This window comes from Poecilia latipinna, unplaced genomic scaffold (genome assembly GCF_001443285.1).
Source record: "Poecilia latipinna isolate Pla-1442-1.1 unplaced genomic scaffold, P_latipinna-1.0 Scaffold2141, whole genome shotgun sequence".
In the NCBI taxonomy this organism is placed as follows: Eukaryota; Metazoa; Chordata; class Actinopteri; order Cyprinodontiformes; family Poeciliidae; genus Poecilia; species Poecilia latipinna.
Window position 1 is genome coordinate 146779 of NW_015114757.1, and position 22738 is coordinate 169516.

General features: G+C 40.5%; 1 protein-coding gene across 3 annotated transcripts in view; it reads left to right on the forward strand.

Moving 5' to 3' along the window:
* Nucleotides 1–1018: 1018 nt before the first annotated feature.
* Nucleotides 1019–22738, forward strand: part of sox13 (SRY-box transcription factor 13) — a 34935-nt gene continuing 13215 nt past the window's right edge. For 2 of the 3 annotated variants that reach the window (XM_015017435.1, XM_015017436.1), the window contains exons 1-9: nt 1019–1290; nt 14715–14925; nt 15050–15152; nt 16782–16868; nt 18147–18319; nt 19130–19198; nt 19362–19476; nt 21918–21994; nt 22504–22660. In XM_015017435.1, the coding sequence (XP_014872921.1) occupies nt 1217–1290; nt 14715–14925; nt 15050–15152; nt 16782–16868; nt 18147–18319; nt 19130–19198; nt 19362–19476; nt 21918–21994; nt 22504–22660 (1066 nt within the window). In that variant the 5' untranslated portion in view covers nt 1019–1216. The remainder of the gene's footprint in view (nt 1291–14714; nt 14926–15049; nt 15153–16781; nt 16869–18146; nt 18320–19129; nt 19199–19361; nt 19477–21917; nt 21995–22503; nt 22661–22738) is intronic. The other variant, XM_015017437.1, reaches the window with a different exon arrangement.

Genomic DNA, 22738 nt, shown 5'->3' on the forward strand with positions numbered 1-22738 from the left:
TGTGTGTATATATATATATATATATATAGAGAGAGAGAGAGAGAGAGAGAGAGAGATATATATATATAGATATATATCTCCCTCTCTCTCTCCCTCTCTCTCTCTCTCTCTCTCTCTCTCTCTCTATATATATATATATATATATATATATATATATATATATAAAAAAAGAATTTTGATCATTACTCCTGAGATTTCTGTTCTGAAATGGATTATTCATACTCACTTTGACGACAGAATATTTGAATAATTGCCTCATTAAAATGTTGATTTGTTATTCCAGTAAATATCTAACAGCAAGAGGACACTTATGCTTGTTGTGGTTTGGTTTTGGTTAAGTTTGGCAACGGGAGCCAAAATATTCATGTGATTTTTTTTATTCTTATGTTTTTACCTCAAAACCAAATAGAATCAGATAAATGATTGAGTATCAATTTATCAATTGAGTATCAAAATGAAAAATGAACTTGTGTAGGTAGAAAAGTGGGGTACAGCTTGGGTATTAAACCCAACCTGGAACTCCTCCTCTTTTTTGACATTTCTTGGGAAAAAGTTTTTTTTTACCATGAATATTCAATTCTTAGTTGGAATTTAAAGTCCTTTCTTTCCACTGATGTTGCAAAAACGAAAAATTCCCCCCCCCCAAAAAAAACAACAACTCAAAAACAAACAACCAAACAAACAAAAGCCCAACCAGCTCCAAAATGTAACGCTCATATAATTTCCCAACTTTAAAATACTGAAAAGCAGCTACAGTGACACCTTATTCTTTCCCCTCTCTGCTATGTAAATGTTTTCTTTTTCAACGCTGAATCCACAATACCTTTCACATATTATTCTGGCTTCGCTCTCCCGGTTTGCGGTCATGTGTCCAGGAAATCATAACGGAGGGGATAAACCCGACTTTGTTAGAAAGCGTCCTCCTCCGATGAATACGTTTTATCACATGAAAATCACACCTGTTGGTTGGCCGCCTGATCGCTATCGCACACGGTCGTGTTGCAGGAAGGCTTACCTGCAACAGCATGCTAATTATGCAAATGCGCAACCCGTGCGGTGGGATCTGAAGAGGCTCTTTGTACTTTTTCCCTCTTGAGGGGAGAGTCTGGGGGGGAGCCGGGACCGATCGGCGGAGGGGCGGCTGCTTGGGTCAGAGGTAACAGAGTAGAAAAGACAGACGCTACAGGAGCGGCAGGGCAGAGCAGAGCCACTCACTATGACTTGTGTCAGCAGCTCTGTTCCAGGCAGGGAGCGATTTTGGATCCCCGCACATCCACCCGGCCCTGCCAGGTCAGTACAGAATGCATGGAGAAGGTGGAGGAATGATAATGGGTTATGTTTTTTTTATTTTTTAGAATTTTTTTTGAAATGATAATTTTTCTTCAACTTTACACAACCTCGCTTCCGACACATGCCTCTCAATTTTAATCAAAAACGAACATCTGTAGCCCGCGAAGTGAGCTCAGTCGTGTATGTGTTGCGTTAAAAGCTTTGTAGATGAGATGCGGTTTAGTTTAAATAATGTTGCACTTTGCTGGAAGCTCTTTCCACGATAAGGCAGAGCCAGGCCCTGTGGGCAGACCGCGCCGGCTCCAGCCGCTGCCGCCGCTGCCGCTGCGGCTGGATTGCTTTATCATCCCTAAGCAAATACTGCTAACTGCGAAACATTTCCCCAAACATTTGTTTATACATCGCTTTACACTTGTCTTGACACGACTGCGCGGCAGGTCGGGACTCACCGTGGGCAACCCTGTCACGAAAAGCTGCTGACAATTGAACAATGCATGAGAAATGGCGTGCTAATCAGGGATATGTTGTTATGGTGCAGTGGAAATCTGGCACAGAGAAAGTTTTTTTTTCTCTAAGTGTTTAATGTTTTAATTTTGGGTTTGCTGTAATTGGATGAAGTTTTATGAGACATTCTTGCATGAATCTTTTTTTCTTTTTTTTTTTACCTTTGCAGCTGTCAGTCACAGTGATGGCAATGCAATTGTCTTTATTTATATATTGTCAAGTAAACCTTTAGATGCCTAACACTTCTTTCATCTGTTGAGTAAGCCTCCTGGCACTCACGCACTCTGGCTTTTGTGTACTCTGAACAATTTTGCCCCAGGCACTCGTTGAAAGGCAACTAGGATGATATAAGCCTGAAAAGCTGCTCTTGTCAGGAGGGGAAAGGCAAAGAAGAAGAAGAAAAACAATGACAGAGAGAAAGAAGGAGGAAACAAAAGGAAAGGAAAAGAAAGAGAGAACAACAGAAGGGATTTGCATTGCCAACCCCCTGGGGACTAAATGTTAGGTTTTGCGAGTTACAACTTGTTGGGTAACTGAAGTTTTTGTGTGAAGTGATTCTTGTCGTGGGAAGTGTAACGTTTCAGTGTTGTCGGCGCTCAAAAGGGAGAGGAGTTGATTTTTATCTGAGAGCAGAGGTTTCCTCTGTCTGCTGTCATTCATGCGGTAGGAGGACTCGGCCGGCAGCGCTGAATTGTAAAAGACTCGTGGTACAACGCACCGAAACTCCGCGTGGAGACTGAGCCATGGACTTGATGTGAAAGGTCAGTTCATCTTTAAGGTTTCTCCTTAAAGTTATCAAAAGTGAACCGTCATCTGTAGAGAACAACAACAAAAAGAAACAAAGAACAACTTAACAGAAAATTGTTCTGCCAGATGCATGTGTCACATGCTTATATTTAGAGGCAACCAAAGAAATCGATTCCTACCATGCAGGCCACGAACCTTTCACCTGTAAGCCCTAACTAAAACTGCTTATTTGAGAAAATGTTTTTGAGATGAATCTTTCGGTTTTTGGGCTTTTAAAACTTTCTTGAATTGTTGATTTGACCGCTTATGAGCAGCAAGCGAGGCTTTCCATAAGCCGTACGGCAAACAAATTTAACAAAGTAGTTTGTTTGATTGAAAAGGAGACGAGAAGTCTTAAAGTTAAACAATCTGTTATGACAAAAGTTTTTGTGCTTTTCACTGATTTTAAAAACGAAAGGTTATTTTAGCCAATTATGATCCATACACATAAATTAACAATTTGGAAAACACTAACAGAGTTTTTCTTTGACATCTTGGCAGAAAACAACAGGTAACTCTGTGCAGCACCAGTTTAAGGCAGCGTGTGTTTGAAGGTGGTGTTGGCTTACAAAGGCCATTTCATACCGTCTGGTCCACTCTGCTGTCCGCTTCAATCTCAACACCTGTGTGACTCATCTCTGGGGTCCGCAGAAATTGGTTGCACGTATTTTTGGACAGTGAGAGCAGCTCTACCATTAACAGGGTAGATCCAAACACAGCATAAAACTTTTTAATGGACGAGCAGAGGTGTCTTACTCTGTGCGAACGCTCCAATACAGCCGACATGGAAGTAGAATTAAACAACGCAACTCTACGTTTCTGAAGTGCTTAAGTTTGCTATGGCTAGGTTGTTAGCTAAAACATTTTACAAGTACAGTATTAGAAAAGACAGAAAAAGAAGCACTACTTTTGTTTGTTGTAACCTCCTGAACACTCTGAAGGCTGGTGTTTTTTTGGGGAAAAAGGTTGTAAGCAAAGTGTCCTTGACTAGCTAGCTGCTAACTGGCAAAATTTTCTTTGGAGTTTGATTAGAGTGGACTAAGCCAAGTTGGTTTGAATGCTCCTTTTATAAACAGCTAATGGTTGACCCAAATAGTGTCCCATAAGTGAAAATGCGATGGTATCACTGTATCGAAGTATTTTACACAAGGACCTTTACCTAAATTGAAAACCATGAATCATTTGAATTGTAACAGTTGGTAGTTTTCACACTGTTTATTAACACTGACATTTCTTTCCTCGAACAGTTAAGTTGGTTTTTGTGAAAGTGTTGCAAAACATAGCAGCTGTCTTTCAGCCAGTCAGCTGGCAGTGTGCAGCAACATGTCAAGGAGGATTAGGGCTGAGATATGTACGACTCTGGCACTTTCTCTGCCAACTCAGTAAAAGTAGTTTAAACTCCATAAAGAGCATGAAATAATGGCTTTAAAGTTTGTTTTTTAAACTCGACAATGGTTTTAATTAAATTGTTCATGTCTCTTCCCCATATTAGTCTTGCTGACTGAAAGGTCTGGCTTACTACTCTTTTTTTAACTCAAACATTTGATACTGCAGGTAAGTGATTTCCCCTCCATAGCAAAGATCACCTGCTCTGGCTGGTTTATTTCCTGCTTTATGCATGCATACACTCACTCACTAATACAAGTTTTTGCTCACTCACTTTGTTCTACTTTGTAAAGCTCAACATCTGCTTGGAGGTCACAGCTTCATTGTGATTTCTCAGCAGCATGCGGCAATGCCGTATAAAAGCCCAAACAGCCTCGTAGGTGGTCGCAAAAAAAAAAACCCAGGCCTCAATCAGATAGCCTCGCAAGAAGGCAACGCTTTTCAAATAATGCAACACTCACACACACACACACACACACACACACACACACACACACACAGACACAGGTCGGGTTCTGCATGGATGCAATCTGCCGCGGATAGACTTGTGAGTGTGTTGTTCAACCAGAGGAGAGGGATGGAAGCGGCAACCTTGACTGGCTTGCATTGTTCTCGCTAAGACGCCGACAGCATTGTCCAAGAGAGTACAAACAAAAACCTTTTGCGCTGATGAAAAATACACACACCTTTGACACGCATTCCTTGCTGTCAACAGCTCTGTGGGTCGTTGAGATTCTGTGCATACCTCTGCAGCCAGTGACACACATTCACTCTGAGCGTGTGAACGCCACCTGTGGCAGCCTGGCAGTCCGGCTCCCTCCGGAACGCCGAGAGGAGACCCAGGAATAACTCTGAGCGTGGGACTGGACTCAGCGTGTCGCCGCCGTCCGCGCCCCCCGTCCCTCTGCTCCCCTTTCCCTCCCGCCGTCGCACAATCAACCCCTTGCCGACGGTGGCCGCCGCCGTGTTGGCCAAACAGTTTCCCACCTCTCCCTCTTCACCCCCCGATTTTATTTCTTCATAAATATCCACAAACAAACAAACACCACACCTGAAAATAGCTGTCAAACAAGATGAGGCTCTTGCAGATTTTTTTGAAAGCTGTTGATTTATTCCAGTTGCGAATGGAACGTGAATCGGTGCGTTTGAAATGCTTTCCTGAGTATTGTTGGCTTTAAATGTGAATCTGAATTGCCAGTGTGCGTGTGTGTGTGTGTGTGTGTTTTGTTCCGCTTCACAAGAGTTTAGCCTCCAATTCTGCCTGCTTGTGATCTAAAACAAACACACCAATAATTCAGATCACTTTAAGAACTAAAAGTAGTCAAGTGGCTGACTTGAAGTGAGGCTGCCCGTCCCACATGTTTACAGCTGTTTTATGTGCTCTGGAGTTTTAGCTGCAGTCAACTGAGTAAGTTACATTGGATATTAAGATTTGAATAGAAAGAGCTGTACAAATATCTAGGTTCATTCAAATTAATGCCACTTGGACACAAATTAGAAGTTGGAACAACTTTACCTTCAGTCAGAACTCGGTGCCATCTGCTTTGTTTCAATGCCAGCTCCTATTAGCCAACAAGCTAACAATACATTTTTAACAATACAAGTTTTATAGTGGTAATCAAACATCAAGCAGAAGTAAAGAGTTTAAGAGCAGCAATCATGAAATCCAGGGCTGCTCGGTAAGCTCCAGCTGTCGGAATTCCGACTTCAAGAGGCATTTTTATATTTACGGCTCAAAACTCAGAACATCAGTCTTCAAACAGTAGTGTCAACGTACTTCTACACTTGGACCAGAAAGGTAGATTTGTGTTGCAATACACAGAAAAACAACAACCGTGCATCAATTGTCTTGGAACAAAGATTTTTGAAATGCTCATTTAAACAGTGGAATTATTTTAAATGAAGTTTGAACAGGGAGTTTCTAACTGCTGGTTTGGTCCCTGTTTGTTTTCGGTGATGGGCTCGGCCACATTTAAACTGGTTTGGCGGCAGCACAAGTGAAACGGCACAACCTCCTGAACCAACACACTTTATTAACAAAGGAAGAATAAAACCAAACAGGGTTGGATGTTAAAGTGTCTAATGAAGGCATACTGTCTTGTTTAAGTAATACGTTTATGTGACGTCAAATTAGGCAATTTGCCACCACGGCTGAGTGATTTATACAAAAAAGAAACAAAAAACATCTTGAGAGATTTTGTTGTGAAGTAAAACATTGCACATTAGGATTAGTGAAGCACAGATTTGTTTCTGCCTCATCACTCCTACCTGTTCTAGACTTTTTACAGGAAAATCGGCATCTGTTACACCGACACCAGCCCTGATGTGTGTAACACATGCTACAATCACAATCTTTAATATGTTTTCTGGACATGTTGACATCAGAGCCGCTGCTATAAACTCATTGTATCTCTGAATAGTGCTGTTTATGTTATCTTATATGCATATCATCTAGTGGTGGCAAAAGCAACAAAAAAGTATTATGCTATATACTTAAGATGGAATATATGCACATATATTCATGACATGCTTTGATTAAAGTAATTTATCCTCGGTGAAATTCCAGTACCGAAAAATTAACTTTATACCAGGTGAGTCTCTCACCTGAGAATGTGAACCTACTAGGCTGATTCTGTGCCTTCAAGTAATTTTAGTGCTCCTGTAGAAGATTCCTGTAACTTAAGTTACAGAAACCTACAAGTTAACTTATAAGGAATAGGTCTGAAAAAACAGTCTGTGTGCTACACTCAAGAGAGAGATTCATTTGATGCATCAAAGAGTGATGTCATAACTGCTGATGTCATTGTTACAATAGGAACTAAACATTCTAATGGTGCATTCACATCAAATACGTTTTGAATATCAGGCGAGTCTGGTTTACATTCAAAGTCTATGTGGAGTACTGGATGCGCTGGATGCGTCAAACGGTTCAAATGGCGCCGGGCTAGACGCTCGAAGAGCGCTGCAACGGCCCTTGATGCGCCTCCACATAGTTTGAATATAAACCAGATGCGCCTGACGGTCAAAATGTGTTTGGTGTGAATGCACCATTATATGTCCAGTGTCATATTAGGTCCACCGTATTAGGACCAAAGACTTGTCCTAATATGATGGATTCATTGCTTTGGGTCAAGGGTAATGTTTAGAGGCAAGATGTGAATTAAGGTTTAGTTAATGTTAGGAATAGACTAGTATTGGTTTGGGTTAGGGAAAATGTCTGGGTTAGGCAAAATTGGAGCTACTAAAATGAAGGGAAATCAATGCAAAGTTCTAATATGGGTTGAAATAGTTTTGACAAACCTGAATTACATTTCGTTTTCTAAATCATTCTATAAATGATATAATGTTGGGTTGTTTTTCTACCAATTGCATAACTGCAGTACACTAGTAGTCTAATGGTTCTGATTAGAAACCAATCAGAACCAAAGGTTTGCCTTTTGGTTCTGATTGGTTGTTTCTGGTCAGTAGCAGAGCCAAATTAATTTTCACAAATTCTCTGTTTCGTATTTTACTGTCAACTGTTTAACAAATATTCATCCATCATCTAACATACTAGATGATGGATGAATATTTGTTAAACAATTTAAGGCTTTGCCATATTTGTGCAAAGCCTCAAATTTTCATAATGTAAAGTGTTAGCAAAACCTGGGCTTGGATAGTGACCTAGGTTAGTGCCACCTGGGTGTGGGTCGGTGTAAAGGCCGAGCCGGGCTTAGCTTGGCCTTTGTGCCAACGCCAACATGAAGACCCTCCATGCAACCAGTGGAGGTTGATCGCATGGATGTCTGTCTTTCCTCGGACCTCCATGTTTGTGTGGAGGTTTGACTTTGCGTGGACTCCTCTGTTTGCATTCTTAGTGTGGGTTGGCGCAAAGGCTGAGCCAGGCTATGCATGGAGACCCCTCGTTGATTCAAGGTCTGTCTTTCTTCTGACCTTCCTGGTTGATCAGAGGTCCGTCTTTCCTCGGACCTCCCTGGTTGATTGGAGGTCCGTCTTTCTTCGGGCCTCCCTGGTTGATTGGAGGTCCATCTTTCTTCGGACCTCCCTGGTTGATTGGAGGTCCATCTTTCCTCGGACCTCTCTGGTTGATTCAAGGTCTGTCTTTCTTCAGACCTCTCTGGTTGATTGGTGGTCTGTCTATCCTTTGTCTCCTCTGTTTGCAGGAAGCCTTCTGTTTGCAACCTGGATGTGGGTCGATGCAAAGGCCGAGCCAGACTATGCATGGCGACCCCTCGTTGATTCAAGGTCTGTCTTTCCTTGGTCTCCTCTGTTTGTAGAGAGCCTTCTCTTTGCAGGGGGAACTCTGGTCGGGTGGAGACTCTAGGATGGTTGTTTTCTAGAGCAAGTTTCAACTCCACCTTCAGGTCCATAACCTGGCCCTGCAAAGATTTCACAATTTCCTCCTGAGCCTTAAATTTGGAAGCTTGCTCAGAGTGACTTTTGAGCTGCTCCTCATATTTGAGTCTCACTCTGTATTCCTCAACCATTACTTCAATCAGACCTTTGTTGCGGGAGGCGTATTTTGCAGCCTCCCATTTGAAGTACTCCAGCTGTTGAAGAACGTTCTTGTCAGGTGTGACTTTGGAAGAGCAAGAAACCTGTTCACGTTTCACTTGCAGGTGACGTTCTTTTTCCAACATTTTTTGCATTTTTTGAATCTCCTCCTGCTGGGATTTGACTTCAGCCTGACATGCAATCCTTCAGTCTCTTTCCTCATGGAGTTCAAAATTCTTTCTCTGCAGTTCTGTTTTAAGATCGTCTACCTGCTTTGTCAGATCTTTGACGTGTTGGCTAATCTCTTCCACGTCTTCCACTGAGGGGGTGATCTTGAAGCCAGCAGAGGGTGTTGTTTCCTGCTTGACTTCCAATGATCTTGGACTCTCAAAGTCACCGGAAGGACTTGATTCTCCCTGGATCTCTGATTCATCTTCCGGCTCAATGGGGCTGTCATCTTCAACAGGGAAAATGATAGCGTCGTAGTCGACATGGATGTTGAGGTCTACCATGTCGACCCATGAAAGCTTAGCTGGAAAAACTTCATGTTCGCAAACAATCTGTTGTTGCTTCATGTCTATAATCTAGTAACTTCTTGCTTCTTTGAACGTCAAACGTGCTCTGAAGGGTGATCTGTCACGATAGAACTGTGGAACAGGTCTGAGAAAACTGTCTGTGAGCTACATTCAAGAGAGAGATTCCCTTGTGATATCATAGAGTAAAGACATCACTGCTGATGTCATTGATACCATTGGAACTGAACATTCTATCCACCTTACTCCTGGGAGGCTTACTGGGGAAACAATTATGGGTCTTACTTCTGGCGGCTAGCACAAGTAGCGTTATTTCGTTGTAATTTATAGGGTTTTTGGCTAATCTATATTCATGATAGAAGTTGCATCTCTTTTGTCGGTTAATACACTGCCTTGCTAACATTAGCACAAACATTAGCATTTCACTGCTCCCCATTAGCATTAGCCTTTTCCCTAAAAATAGCTTTTATCTATTTTTCTTATTTATTAGTCACACTTAGTATACTGAATAGAGGATGTAAATGTAAAACAACATGCTAGTGACAACATTTAGGCTAATGTTAGCAATTTGGCTCATTTTAACTTGTACACTAATTTTAACATACAGAATGGAGTAAGTCCATGTTACTCAACATGTTTGTGGCTCTCTGCATGCTACTGAGTACATTGCAGCTTACTTTAGCATTGATGCTAATTTGTAGCATCATACAAAATGCCTGCCAAAGTCTGCCAGGCAGTCTTTGGCAGGCCCCATTTAAATTTCTTCAGAAATGTTCTAGTTTGAAGATTGTTCCTTCATAAATGGAAGGTTTTAATTCAAAGGTTCTCCATATAAATGATGAGAAACTGAAGTACAACAGGGCCAACACTTTCATCCCGGAATGGAACATTTTTGAAGGAGATTTTTTTTTTTTATTAATTGTAAAATGTATATCATTAGTATAATATCTCTTAAAAATGTAAACAGGCAGTTTTTCGTTTGCTGCTTTTGGACTGTTGGGACAACAAAGAAACCAAAAAACATTTTTCAAAGTGAGACCACTTAAAATGATCGGTTTCTCTGCTTTTACTCTTTATATTTATACGTTTGAGGAAAATGAACATTGTTCTTTTCTTCTATGAACTACTGATATGTCTCCAAAATTCCGAGCAAAACTTTAGTGTTTAATAGCATAAAATGAGAAATGGTCAAAATAACAGAGGACACATTGCTTTCAGACCTCAAATAATGCAAAGAAAACAAGTTCATATTCATTTGGACACAGCAATATTAATATTTGAACTCAGGAAGAGATCAGAAATCAACATTTGGTGGAATAACCAGGAGGTTTTCAGTGGGGTTCAGTGCAGTCGGCTCTTCATTTTTTTCCAGAGCTCTATAGATTCATGCAACTTTTTCTCTATTTACAAAACAATAACGGAAGATAAATTGATCTTCAGTTTTTTTTTTCTGTAAATATTGTTAAAATCTCCTTGTCTTGCTCTTGTGAACTCAGCATGGTGAATGGTCTTGTTTGGTGAGTTGGTTGTACCTTTAAACCTCAACTTTTGATGCAGTATAATGGTTAAATGAGGTCACCATTACTACCTGTTTGTATATGTCTCCTAACAGCCACACCCACACACTGAAGCATATTGGTGAGGTCTGGAGCTGTGGACCCTGGCAGACAGGTGCCTTTGTTCAGAAACAGGGTGTGCAGTCTGGGAGCGGGGGGGGGCTCTGAGTCATTATTATGCTTTCCACAGAACGGTGGCGCTCCGCATTTTTTTTTTTTTTGCCGTGTTCCCGAGTTGGTCGGCACATTCCGCTGGCATTGTTATCCGGCCCGTTTCCTGCGGCCGGCGGCTTTTGTCAGCCTCTCCCCCATTGTCCTGGCTTCCTTTGTTCCCCGGCTCCAACAATAGCTTTTTTTTCTGCCTCTTTATATATATGTGCACTTTTTGCCCTTGTGTGTTCTGTTTGTTTTGTTCTGCTGTCTGCTGTGTTTTTCTTTTCCTCCGGTTGTAGAGCTTGGAAATAACACACACACACACGCGCACACATACACAATCCCGAGTTGGTATTTGTTCAGGTTTGCGTGGACTCAGACCTCTCTCAATCAACCTGTCCTGTCTCCCTCTGTTTTCCCATCACGTAGTCGAGACTTACACTGATTTTAACTTGACCGTAACCAGGTCACCGTATTCTGGATTAGGCTTGTTGAGGTTTTGCCCTCCCCCCCCCCATCTCCATTCTAGTTTTGTACCCAAAGAGTGACAAAAATATGTACAAGAAGTGGATGTGTCTGACACGGGACTTCTACAACTGTTTGTTTGTTTGGACCTGGAACGTTTCACAGCCGCTCTGATACCTTGTTCATTCAGGAATTGCTGCAATTTAAAAATTATTTTCTGTCATCTTTGTAGAGTCGATTGCAGTCTGGGTGAGATCCAAACCATTTGTCACATCAGCCAAAATCGTCAACTTAAAAGTGCTGGCAGTCAAAAAATATGATTAAAAATCACCAAAAATATATTTATATATTTTACCTGTTTAACAATAAACTAATTATGATCTGTTTCAGTTAAACAAATAGAGTTGTTTATCTTTTATTGAACAGAAAATGTCATAGATTTGGAGAATCAGCATTCAGTTTCTATGCTCCTTTAATCTGAAACAAACGTTCAGAAAACTGGAAAACAGCCAAAACACTGATTTCCTTCAAACCAAGGCTAAGATCTCACCTGTTAAGAGTTGCCTAAATAATATTAATAATAACTTAGAACATTTATCGATTATATTTCAAGTATATTTGCTTTATGATGCTTGTTTCATAACTGGTTGTGTTATGTTTTTGTCATTTGAGGCACTAAGTTTGTGCTGCCTTTTTGCTGAAATGTACTATACAAATAAACTTGACTCGTAGATTCAAAACTTATTTTTTTTAATGAACTTTATTTGATACAGTAAACAACACATAACTGTGTACATATCACAAAAGTATGCCATAAAACAGAATGCCAAGAGAATGACTGTCACAATAGTTGTGCATAATAATAGTATGAATTGTGACATACTGTATGTGCAATCCAAAACTTAAAAAGGGTTTTAAAGGGTCCGGACCACTTCCCTAATCTTCAAGTGTAGATTTGTTCCCTTTCCCCAAAAATCACAAAAGAAACTTTTGAAAAATGTCTATATGAAAATGCAAAAGAAACAAAAAACTAAATAAATCTGCAATTCATCTATGGAAAAAAATAAGGATGAAATTTTATGTTCCCCCCGCCATTGTTGGAACAATGGTTCAGTCCAATGTGTAGGAGGAGCAACAACAGCGGCAGCAGCGGAAAAACCCCATCAGAGCCACTGAACTGAGGAGCTAGCTGTGGTTATGCTGCACAAGCAAAAAACCCCTCCAGTAAGTAAATACTTAAAGCAAAAGATATGTAGCTCAATAGGATGAAACACATTGACAATAAAAATTAGGCTTCAGTTTGTTATTTCATTACTTTGGCTGAGTCATAATAAACTACCACATTATGCCTTGGAAATCAAAACTAGCAAAACTGGCTACATTGCTTTGATAGACTAAAGCAAATACTTTAATCATTTAACTCTCTACCGCTGAAGTTAATGAGAAGAGTAGTCAACGTAGTCTTTAAACCCACAAAATAACGTGATATATTTTTTTTTTCAGTGAAAATCCTTGGTGCCTTGAGCATTAAGTTATGATGCTTCCCAGATATTCATTATTTCTACTTGTAGGTTCTCAGCCATCCAGGACAAGGCAAAACCAAAACAGGTTTAAAATAAAGCAACTTAACAAGTTATAATTTAAATAACACGTAACCTGTATTTAGAGACACTACAATAAATCAATGTTTGAGGAATTTTACTAAGTGGGATTACTTATTAAAACTTAGTTTTATTTAGAGCCTTACATTTTTGTAAAGGGCTAGCAGAGATTAGATTAGTGACACTGAACCAAACTCATCTCAACAATATTTCAATCTTAGTTTGTCTCAACAGAGAAAAACATTTTTGATGTGCATTGCTTCTTACTAGTCATTTTTGGTCTTGCAGCTTGAACACTTTAAATGTTACTCTGAAATGTAACACTTTACGTTGCATTTTAGTGGGATTTTGCCGACCCCTGCACTCCCCAAAATATTGCTTAAGAAATCTCCATGTTTATTGAAAACTGAAAATGTATATATATTTTTGTATCAGCAAAAAAACAAACAAAAAAACAACAACAACAACAAAAAAATAAGATCTGGGCTAGTCTTAATTTAAAAATACTTTCTGTATTAAGCAAAGTTTTCATAAAGTAGTTAAAAGCAGATGTGTGTGTGTCCTGTTCATTTTGGAGCATAAGTTCACTTCACAGGATTAATGTGGTTCCGTTTACCACGAAATTAAAATGGAACTCAGTGGCTTAGAAAAGACGATCACGTTTGTGTTGTGTCTAACATTTTTGGAAGAAGATTGGATATAGATATTTGTAGTTTCATCCTCATCTTGCACTGTTAGGTCAAATTTATATAATTCTTGAATTGTAGGATGCAAAAAATCAACTTGGGGCCACAAGTTGTCCCCAAGCCACAATCTGAACAGTCCTGATGTAAGGTAATGGAGTATCGGGTGATTTATCTGTGAGCTGTTTTTGTTTGGCTAGAGGTCATAATCACTTGTATTTCATGTTGGGACCCAAAGCAAATGGAGGTCAGAGGTTTGGAAAGTCTTCAGTAAGTAAATGAATAAAAGTAATAAATGTTTGAGACCACTACTTTGAAGTAACGAATAAAAAGGGTCATAAGTTTTCCTGCTCTAAGTGTCTGCTCGTTACCATAGATGCACATAAGCGTAAAACTGATTACAAATACCTTAAAATGCAGATTTGTGAAATCTTTGGTTATGTAAACAAAAAAAAAAAACAGATTCTCACTTTGCCCCAAAATCTCCCTAAGCTATTTTCTTGTTAAATTGAATTTGATCTACTGTGTAGCTGGATGAACTGTCATACCTGTAAAATGTATTGCATGGGTTTGTTTATGGGTTCAAAACATACCCATAAAAATTAACTAAAAATTACAATGCATGTGAAAGAAAATGAAAGAAAAGCCAATGTACTTGGTGCCATGACCTCTGACCTGGAGGCATGATATCTTCAGGTGGAGATTTTGCTGAGAATCTGTGTTCAGTTTCAACAACCTGACCACATCTCTGGTGTTTTTCATGTATTTGGAGTCTTCCTTTTAAAATCCGAGATACATCAACAGTTTAGCCCTAAGACTCATAATCCCACCGTGTAAAGCTACTTCCTGTGCTAAGGTCGTTCTCTGGGCCGGCCAGTGAAAAGTCAAAGCTGGTAACTAAATAAAAGCGGACCTGGCTGCAGTCCGTGTCAACCTGAACCACCCTGTGAAAGAACTCCAGGCTCAAGCTGGAACATTCTGCAAGCCAAGGCTAGCACCACACAGGGTGGGACTGAAAAACCATCTAATCTTTTCGTGTTTGTGGCCAAGCCTCTAATTAGGACTGTGCCCACATCTTAAGTTTGCCAGCGCATGAAATGAGACCATTCAAAAACTTTCCCTTGTCTTCATGTAATTTCCATTTTGAGTCACGCTTAGTGTCAACTACCTGTACAAAAACGGGCAAATTAGCATGGCAGAGACTCGCAACGCGCCACACCCAGAGGACAATTAGCATTATGTGTGTGTTTGTTCTTCCAACAGAATGGTTGAGCCCAGCCCTTCAGCTCTGCACCTCCTCTCCGGTGGGGATGTACGCATGGCGGACATCGGTGTCAAAGTGGAACAGGAGGAATGCGGTGGAGACAGCGGAGCCAAAACCAACTTGGAGCACCCCAGGACTCTGCACGACTGGTCAGCAAGTCAGCCTCTAGAGACGCGCCAGCTGACCCCCCCACTGTCACGCTCCCCTTCGGTAAGGAGTCTTATTAGTAGGAATGCATTTAAAAATAACAAAGATTCTTCCCACTCATTGGGGAGCGATGCTGAAACGGTCAGATTAGCTCGGTGTGATGATGAGTTGCTCCATGTTCTTATAGGAGGGCTCTCCAGGAAAGGAGCCGCCTCACAAGCAAAGCCCCCTGGGAACGAAGGAAGCCAGGATTCACGAGCGATCAGAGGGGCAAGCCAAAATTAAGGAAGGTCTGTAGTCATGTTTGAGAGTCACTTGTTGGTGGAAATACTTCAAAGATGTTCTAGTGTTCCAGACAGTGTTATTTCTTTTATCTATAATAACTTATCACAATGTAAAAGTGTAACATTACTTCTTAAATAGTAAGACATGATAACTAAAAGCCACTTTAAGGTCTTTTGGTATTTTTAAAGTCTCTTGCATGACTGGTCAGTAGGGCTGGGCATTTATTGTATCGTTTATCACTTATCGTGATAAATTTCTAACCATGATAAGATTATTTATTATTGTAGCTATGACAAATTCTAATTAATGATGCTTTAATGATGACAACTGTCCATATTGTCAGGAGTGTTACAATATGGACTGTTGTAACACTCCTGTTTGTTCAAAGAGAGTATCAATAAAAATCAATACATATGAAAATATGATTAAATGCAGTTACTGTGTGCACATCTGACTGGTGTCCATATCGCCCACCCCTTCTGGTCAGCAAACTCTTGGATGTTCAGGTCTCTAAAGTTTATGGCCTCCACATTGATGTATTTTAAGAGTAACTGAATATAATCATATTGAGATGGAGTAAGAACTTAAATAAACAAACTGTTTTACCTTTGATTACTTAATTTGTTCCCTTTGGACCAACCCTAGATTGGACAATCAGTGTTTTTAGACAAATATTCTGACAGTTTTTGAATCAGCTAATGAGACGTATAGTTCAAAATCAAACATGTCCGTTTCTCTATACAGTGTGGTTAGGTTGGGGAGGTGTGAATCTGTAATTGAACTCTCTTGGTTGAAGTCTGCTTCCTCCAAAATCAGGAAGCAGGTTGTAGCGCAGGGCATTCTGGGTACTTGCAACCAAAACAAGTGCACAAGGCTCGCGCTAGCGGAAGAAATGGTTTTTGATCTTTTACCAACGACAAGAGGCAGCAACCACTAGCATCTCCATCTTTTTTACTTTTTTTTTTTGGAGAAGTAGTTGTGCTCAGTGTCGTCATAAGTTGTTTTGTCGTTTTCTTCGGTGGTTCTTGTTGCAGCGCCCCCCACAGGTGAGGACAATGTGTATGCTGTGTAGGAAATGGACACACAACCTCCCCCAGAGGCCAACATTTCAGTATCTAAGACTTTTTGTTTGTGACTTTATATTCAAGCTCTCTAAGTAATCATATGTTCAAGCTATATTCATAACATATTAAGTGAAATAAATTTTGTATTGTTGCTTAGCACAGTCATGCTGTTGCTGGGCTCTAGATTGATTTAAAGTGGACTGAAGGTGCTTTTTTGTTCAGAGATTCACTCTCTACTTTCAAAATTTTCACAATTCTGAACTCTTTGGCTGATTTTTTTTTCTTCTTTTTTCTTAAATTCTCTCCACTCTGTGACCTTGGTTTATTCTCTGTCCAAATATTGATCCACTCAAACACTCCAAATTTCTCCCTGATGCACAAACAATCGCGCGGCCTTCAACATTCCGACCGTCTTCTCCAATCAGTGCCATTAGGCCGGGCGGGAGGGGAGCCGCAGAAAGCAGTTAGTGCTACAGTTGGATGTGTTTTGATTTGACGGAGTAGATTCTGGGTGTCGTGTAGTGCCGCGCAGAGCAGTTCAGCTGAGTGCCTGTTTGGTTCTGTTAACAGTAATGCCGACCATCGAGAAGCTGCTGAACACCGACTGGAAGGAGAAACTTCTGGATAAAAGCTCAGTGGGCGCAGGACAACTCAAAGGTCAGCTCTGATTTAAAAAAGTAAAAATAAACAAACAATAAAAAAACAGCTTTACTCGATTTGCTGCTTGTATTCTTTGTATTTCATTGCATTGTTAAGTATTGGTTTTTAGATTAAATGGAACAACTGTGCTTTAATATTACTGTGTTCTTGGCTAAAACTGATTGCGGTTGTTGTTGCATGGGCGCAATAATATAATAACGCCTTATGTTAAACTATGATCTCCAATTATTAATTTTGTAATTTTATTGCTAAATTATTTAAAAAATAATTGAGCAAATTTCAGTTTTTTTAATTCATTTATTTTTTGTGAACAATTCATAAAGAAAAGGGTTTGTAATCATTGAAAAAAATATATTTTTTTGTCAACAACCCGAGCATAACTGTGACCCAAAGTTATGGCAGCAACTGCAGCGTTTATATGGAATGAAGACGATTTGAGGGCTTGATCTTCCCAGCTACTATTAACATCTCCATCCTGCTTTCCACTTTTTGATAAGTTTCATTGTCATTGTTAACAAAAGACAATTAATGATTATGGATTTGAAATTTTATGTTGCAATTAGGAAATTAGCACAGTTAGCGCGAGTAATGTCACTATATCTTCCTTGATGTTGGCACAGAGGTTTTTAAGCAACCTGACCACATCTCCGTCTCACTGTGAAACGATCTGGAGTTTCCACCCAGCAGGTCCAGATCAAGATCAGCCAATTTTATCACCACCTCACTACTTAGTACACATCTGAAATACAGCTGTTTCCATGGCGATTACTGCAATGCATAAATATTATGTACTACTAAAATCGTCACATCAGAGAATGTCATTTTTATTTTGAAAAACGTTAATTAATTAATCACTCACTGAAAATTAGTTGCAAACATTAGATTGTTTCCTGTAAAAACAGGAATACACATTTTGTCAAATTTGAAATGTTGCTCACAAAAACAAAGTTTCTCTTTCTAACAATAAACTTAAAAATGATCAAAAGAATTTTCCAATAAATATTTATTTTTAGATTCAGTTATTCCTCTAATCCACAGGGGTCAAACTTGCGACCAAATCCGGCATTTGTATTGTGCCAAACTATGTTGTGTTCAGTGTTATTTAACTTTGACACATTCTCATCAGACTGCTATTTATTCACATTTTAATAGTCTCTTAATGGGAAGTTTTATCAACAGATTCTGCCACCATTGGCCCTTTTTTTAGGACATTTGTGGTGTGTGTGTGGGACGAAATGAAAACCAGGTTGACACACCTGCTCTGATGGCTTCCAGGCACTCCGGAGTCTCTGGCGGAGAAGGAGCTGCAGCTGCTGATGATGATCAACCAGCTGAGCGGCCTGAGGGAGCAGCTGCTGGGCGCCCACTCAGAGCAGAGGAACATGGCCGCCCTGCTGCTGGAGAAGCAGCAGCAGCAGATGGAGCTGGCCCGGCAGCAGCAGGAGCAGGTACGGCTTCCTGCAGGAATATCATCAGTCAGATGATATGAGACGTTCCTGTGGTCTGGCATTTCAGAACGTCACCAGCTGCGTTTCCACCAACCATAGAACCAATTGAAATGACAAAAAAACAAATTCGCTTAATGAAAAACATGCATCCTAGCGGAAAAAACATACATTTTAGCGGGTTAGGTGATTTATTTATTTATTTTTCTTCAACTGAATTAAAAAAAAAATTAGTTTCTTGCATTACAAAGGTCACATGATCAACAACCGGTTGTTACTACTGTCAGAAACGCGGAGGAAGAAGAAAGGAAGTAGTAGGAGGAAGATGGTTTGTTTTGTTTTTTGCAGACCGTGTGCAGCTGGCTCCACCAGAGCTCTCACAGCATAACAGTTCATAAAAAGTCATGTGACATTTAAGTGTGTTGAATCCATAACTCTTCTGTAAAATCACCGACTACAATTTCCCCAAAACGGCGCATACGTAGCCGCTCCACAGTAGGCGGGGTTTGTGGCTCCAGAGCCTGAATAAAAGGCCAACGTCCGTCAGCACCATGATTTTGAGTCGCTTATCATGTCAACAAACTTATTCATGTGTGATTTTAATTTAATTTCTTATTTAATGGAAACACCGCAAATGCAAAATAGTTTTTTCAGCATTAGCGGAACGTAGACAAAGATTTGCACACATCTGTGACGAAAACGCAGCTGTTGAGCAAATGTGACAGATTGTAGCAGTGCTCTGACTTTTTCCCTTGTACTGCGTGTGTCTCTGGTTGCTCACACAGCAGCTAATGAATGTGCCTCGTCTCTCAGATCGCCAAGCAGCAGCAGCAGCTGATCCAGCAGCAGCATAAGATCAACCTGCTTCAGCAGCAGATCCAGGTCAGCTCCTCTCCAGAGCTTTTGTGTGTCTCCATATATCATGGCGGCACCAGATGACCGTTACAAATGAGAAGTTCTCAGTGCAGGTCAGCACATTAGAGTGCTGGAGAAAATAACCCCAGAACATTTTGTGTAAGGTTCCTTTTTTTTTTTTTTGTCCCAGCAGGTGAACATGCCCTACGTGATGATCCCGGCTTTCCACCCCAACACCCAGACCCTCCCCGTCTCCTCAGACCCCCCGATGACATTGCCTCTGCAGCCCATCCCCTGCAAGCCGAGTGAGTAGCAGTAAAAAAGAAAATAAAAACATTAAAAAAAAAAAAAACACTGAAATGGGAGCATGGAGAGAAAGACAACAGATTAGAGGAACGTTAAAATAGCCAAGTTCAGTACTGTGTAAGTGGGAGGTGTTGTCAGGTGTGTGAAGAAAGGCTGCTGACTTTCATTTTAGTGGTGCCTCTTTTTTACTTTTTTTTTATTTTGTACATTTGCATCAGCTGCATCCTGAACATCAGTGGCGTATTGTTCATTTGGGATTTTCCCTAAAACTTCAGGTGAATTTAAATTATCCTGTCAAAATATGGTCCAATCTAAAATCACTTTTGAATTATGGACTAATATGAAATAAAGATTTGGAAGTGAACTAACTGAAGACTTTCCAGCTGCGTCTGGAACATCCTGGCCTTTCTACACCTCACGTAATCTGAAAGTACATCTCTGCTTACCGCCGTGTCGACTCATCGCCGCCGTTTTGCTCCACAACTCATTTGGTTGACATATAAAAGCTCTTTTTGTTTTAATGTCCGTAATGATGCATTTATTCCTGAAGACCTGAATCGCTGATTTATTTTTTTTCAGAATATCTTTTTATTTTTGTGTTTTTTACCTAAACTAGAAGAGTGATATGATGTCCACATAGGACAGATAAGCAGCATGCACCACCTCTTATCTATGTTTGCCAGACGTATCAAAAACATCAATTTAATTTAATCATTTTATTCATCTTTCGGTGATTGCTATAAAAATTATTTCTTTTGATCTTTTTAAGCACTTTGAGGCTTCTTGGAATTTTTTCCTTTGAATTTTCTAGGCAGTTCTATAGAAGTTTTACTATTATTATTATTCCACTCTGGAAAAACTCATTTCCAAATAAGCCCAACATTCATATCATCACAGTGATTTACACGTTAGTGTAGATGTTGGATAGCATCAATAATTATTTGGAGCATTTCAATGAATCGGTCGTTCAATCAATCAAGTTTATTTGTGAAGCACAAACGGGGCAGATCAAAATATTTTACATCATAAAAGTCATGAAAATATTGTACAGTCACCAATTGAGAAACCAGTTACGCTCAATGTTTTTCTGTTACCGTAGCAACGTCACCACTGGTATCTCCATGGAGATATTAACTATGCAGGTTATGATAAGCATGCAAACCGACGGCATGTCCATGAAGTCATTGTTGGTGCCTCTGCTGGTCATTTCCATCCTGCATTACACTATAACTGAGCACAGCTCTTTATCCACACGCTTTAGATTCAGTCCAGCTTAACTCGGTTACCTCACTGTAATGTCTCGCAGCTGATGGAGTTGAGCTGTGTTGCTATGGTAACTGAACAGGTGAGTTGGACTGTAATGAATGGATTTAAACGAACCAGGATGGATGTAGTTGCTCATGAATTTCACTCGTTTTGTTTTGTTAGTTTCTCTCTCGTAAAATTTAAGTTTAATAAAATGAACCAAATACAGTCCCAGTCCAGTATAGCTGGAGTCCAAATTGAGCTGATCAGAACAGACTGGAACAGATTATATTTATGCTCAATCAGATTATCACTCGGTGAATTTTCCAATTCTGAGCTGTGCCTCAAATTTCTTGTTTCTTTCAACCAATCCTGAACCATCTTTTGCTTCATCTGGCATCGGTGATGCCACTGATATGGTGAGATACTGTTTCTTTAAGGGGTGCATTTGGTCTGTGATGACGTTTAGGTAGATGTTGTTTATTTGTTTTTCCTCTCGTCACACCGGACCTCCCACTGCCATGGCGGCGTGATCCAGTTCATGCAAAAGTATTCCCAGGATTGAACTTCTTACTTTAACCTACAGCCACAAACTTCATTAGACGTTATCACAATGTTGCGTTGGTCAGAGTGGCTCACCAAAGCTGTGAAGGGTCAGGAAAATGTTCCGACCACCTCGGTGTATTAGTCACTGTGTTTCCATAACAAAATGTGTGCAAAACTTTGTCCATATTCTGCTAATGCTGACAAAAAAATCATTTTGCAGTTGTTGTGTTTCCATTATATAACAAATGTAATTAAAATCACTTGTTCATGCAACGTCATTAAAAAAAACCCTCGCCACGTCGTCATCCTCCTTCTACTTCCTGTCACTTTTCTTTTGTCCTTTCTGAAGATGCTGACAGGAAGTGGTGACAACGCGATGACGACTCGCACGATGCAGTAAAAGTGTGTTCATTGCAATTTTGTAGTTATACTAATTTAGATACTGCAGAAAAACCACCTCATTACAACACAAAAACTTTTGATTTTTTTTCTTTTTTTTTTTTTTGTCAAAATTGCCGTGTTTCCATGAAGCAAATTTACTTTGGCTGTTCCAATTTGTACAACTACACGGTCAATGGAAACGCATGCTGAACGCTTCTACGTTCGGATCCGTCTGCAGCCTGTAAACCTGTGCTCTGCTTCTTCCCAGCGGTCGACTACCCCATGCAGCTGCTCCCAAACAGCCACCACACGCCCATCAAGAGGAGCAGCAGCTCCTTCCGCCAGGTACCGCATCACACTCTTGTTTACATTACCTCCCATTTATCCGCCTGCTATTTTATTGCACCCATTAAGACGGTAGATGGGAAACTATTTGCTCTGCAGTGGGTGTAGGTGCTGAATGTGTGTTTGTGGTTTAAAGCAATGTTAAGGAAAGTGATTCTCTCAGGATTGAGCAAACAATGGGTTTTTCTAGTATTTAGGAGGCTGAAAAGCTTTAGGAATACGCCACACCCTCTGTTCAAAGGTTCAGTGTGTGCGGTGTAGGTGTAGCGCAAGCTGTTTGCACGGAAGGTTCTCAAGAAGAGATGGACCAACACAGCTTGAGTAAACAAAAGGAATGAGAGGATGAGAATAAGGCAAAAAAGAAAAAAAAATGCTAAGGTGTGACGGATGTGCTCCAACATGTCAGGTGTGCTGTTCATACCCGGGATCCACGCACACCCTCATCCTTTGTCACTCCGCCTGGCGTCGGCAGAGACCCCGCCCCCCTGATGATTTGCTCTCTCCCGCAGGAGGCGAGCCAGCCGCTGAACCTGACCTCCAAGCCCAAGGGGATGGAGCTGGGGAAGACGTCCAGCCCTCTGAGCCTGGAGCTGGGATCAGTGGGATCCATGCAGGGCGCCTACAGACCCAGAGAGGTGTCCCGCAGCCCGCCGCGGCCCGCCCTCAGTGAGTAACCCGCAGGCTGGGGTCGTCCGAAGGTCACCTACCAGATTTCTGTGATGTAAAATGAAATGAAATGAAATG